At 42.1% G+C, this 1,624-nt stretch overlaps 1 protein-coding gene across 1 annotated transcript in view; it reads right to left on the reverse strand.

Moving 5' to 3' along the window:
- Agl (amylo-alpha-1, 6-glucosidase, 4-alpha-glucanotransferase) overlaps positions 1-1,624 on the reverse strand; it is a 57,782-nt gene that overhangs the window by 21,466 nt on the left and 34,692 nt on the right. The window contains exons 22-23 of the mRNA XM_026784033.1: positions 1,082-1,218; positions 709-842 (exon numbers count right to left, since the gene is read on the reverse strand). Of these exons, the coding sequence (XP_026639834.1) occupies positions 709-842; positions 1,082-1,218 (271 nt within the window). The remainder of the gene's footprint in view (positions 1-708; positions 843-1,081; positions 1,219-1,624) is intronic.

Below are 1,624 nucleotides of genomic sequence, written 5' to 3' on the forward strand. Positions count from 1 at the left end.
ACCAGGCTGGTCTCGAACTCACAGAGATCCGCCTGCCTCTGCCTCCCGAGTGCTGGGATTAAAGGCGTGCGCCACCACCGCCCGGCTGTATACTATAATTTTATTTTTTACATATCCTCTCTTACAGGCTCTGTAGACCAGATTTAAACCCCACCCCTATCCTGCCACCCTCAGCTGGGGACTAGACCCAAGGCCTTATGCTTGCTAGGCAAATGATGCTCTTCTGAGCTAGACACCCAAACATCCCCATCCATTTTTAAAACTGTATTACTGTGTTTGTGTCCACGGTGTATGTCCACGGTGTATGTGTTTGTGTGTAGGGTGCTTATCTTGTGTGCATGAAGCCCTGAGTTTGATCCTCAGTGCCTTATACACTGGATGCAGACCCATAATCCCAGCATTTGGGAGCGGAGACTGGAGGATCAGAAGCGTAAGATCATAATTGCCTCCACAGTGTGTTTCAAGTCTTCAATACAGAGACCCTCTCTCAAAACAAAACAAACCCCACCGAGACTCCACATTTGGTTTTGCATGTTCCGGACTAAAGGATGCTAACACACTTATAGTCCAGCTAAAAAATTTCTCAGCTCTGAGTCTGTGATATGACAGCTCCTTAGCTTTTGGTCTTTTAAAATCAAGTACAAAATTACTCTCTCTGTATAGTTTCCATAGAAATATGCCTGTTTACTCAAGCTTTGTTGGGGATACCTTGACATCTGCTTCCATGCTACATCCAGCAGAGTGGTATATGCGCCAATTAAAATAGCATCAAAGTAACAGGGGATAAGGTATCGTGGGATCTGCTTCAGGTAGAAGAACATAGCCTGCAACCATTTACCAACCTGTTGGAGAAATAATGTTAAAGGTTAATTTGTTGTGTTTACAGGATAGGTATATTTTAAGAGCTGAATCTACACATGCAACTTTGCCAGCCAGTAACCTATTGATGACCACTCTTTAAAACTGAAAGAAATCAAGAAAGGAAAATGGTTCAAGGAAACTTAATATTTTCTGTAACAGGGAAGTTATATAATTCTTAACGGTCCCTCACTTGTTTGGACTAGAATATCATTCTACTTACTTCAGCAATATGTCCAGATCGTGAAATAAGCCGGCCACTAACATAGTCAATCATCCAATCTCCAGACCTCAAATTCTCACAGAATGGATGCCCCAAGTCGTTCTTTGGTCTTATTTCTGCCAACACGGACATTAATCCTGAAAATTCAGACATTATTACACTGTTGGCAAAGTCAAAATGTTCCCATTGCTTACTTGTGGCCAGTCTTTGATGATCTGGGGTGAACACAGACACAGGCAGACATAACGGCTACGTCCACAACAGCAAGTGACATGGCTGGAGATAAGTATGAGGGTCTCTACTTTAACCAAAAAACAAAGGCTACTGCAGGGGTCTACTGCTGCAAGAACAACAAAGAGCTTCCCGAGAGTGAGGGCTTCCAGGACGGCACTTATCTATTTATATTCAATAGTATAACATTCAAAAGCAGCGGGCATGATTGCTCTACCCTAGAGCGTCAAATGAATAAGCCTGGGTATTTCTGTGTTAGCAAGCGATAGATTTTTTTTAAATATTTATTTACTTATTTATTATGTATACAAT

The sequence above is a fragment of the Microtus ochrogaster genome, chromosome 21, assembly GCF_000317375.1.
Source record: "Microtus ochrogaster isolate Prairie Vole_2 chromosome 21, MicOch1.0, whole genome shotgun sequence".
NCBI lineage: Eukaryota > Metazoa > Chordata > Mammalia > Rodentia > Cricetidae > Microtus > Microtus ochrogaster.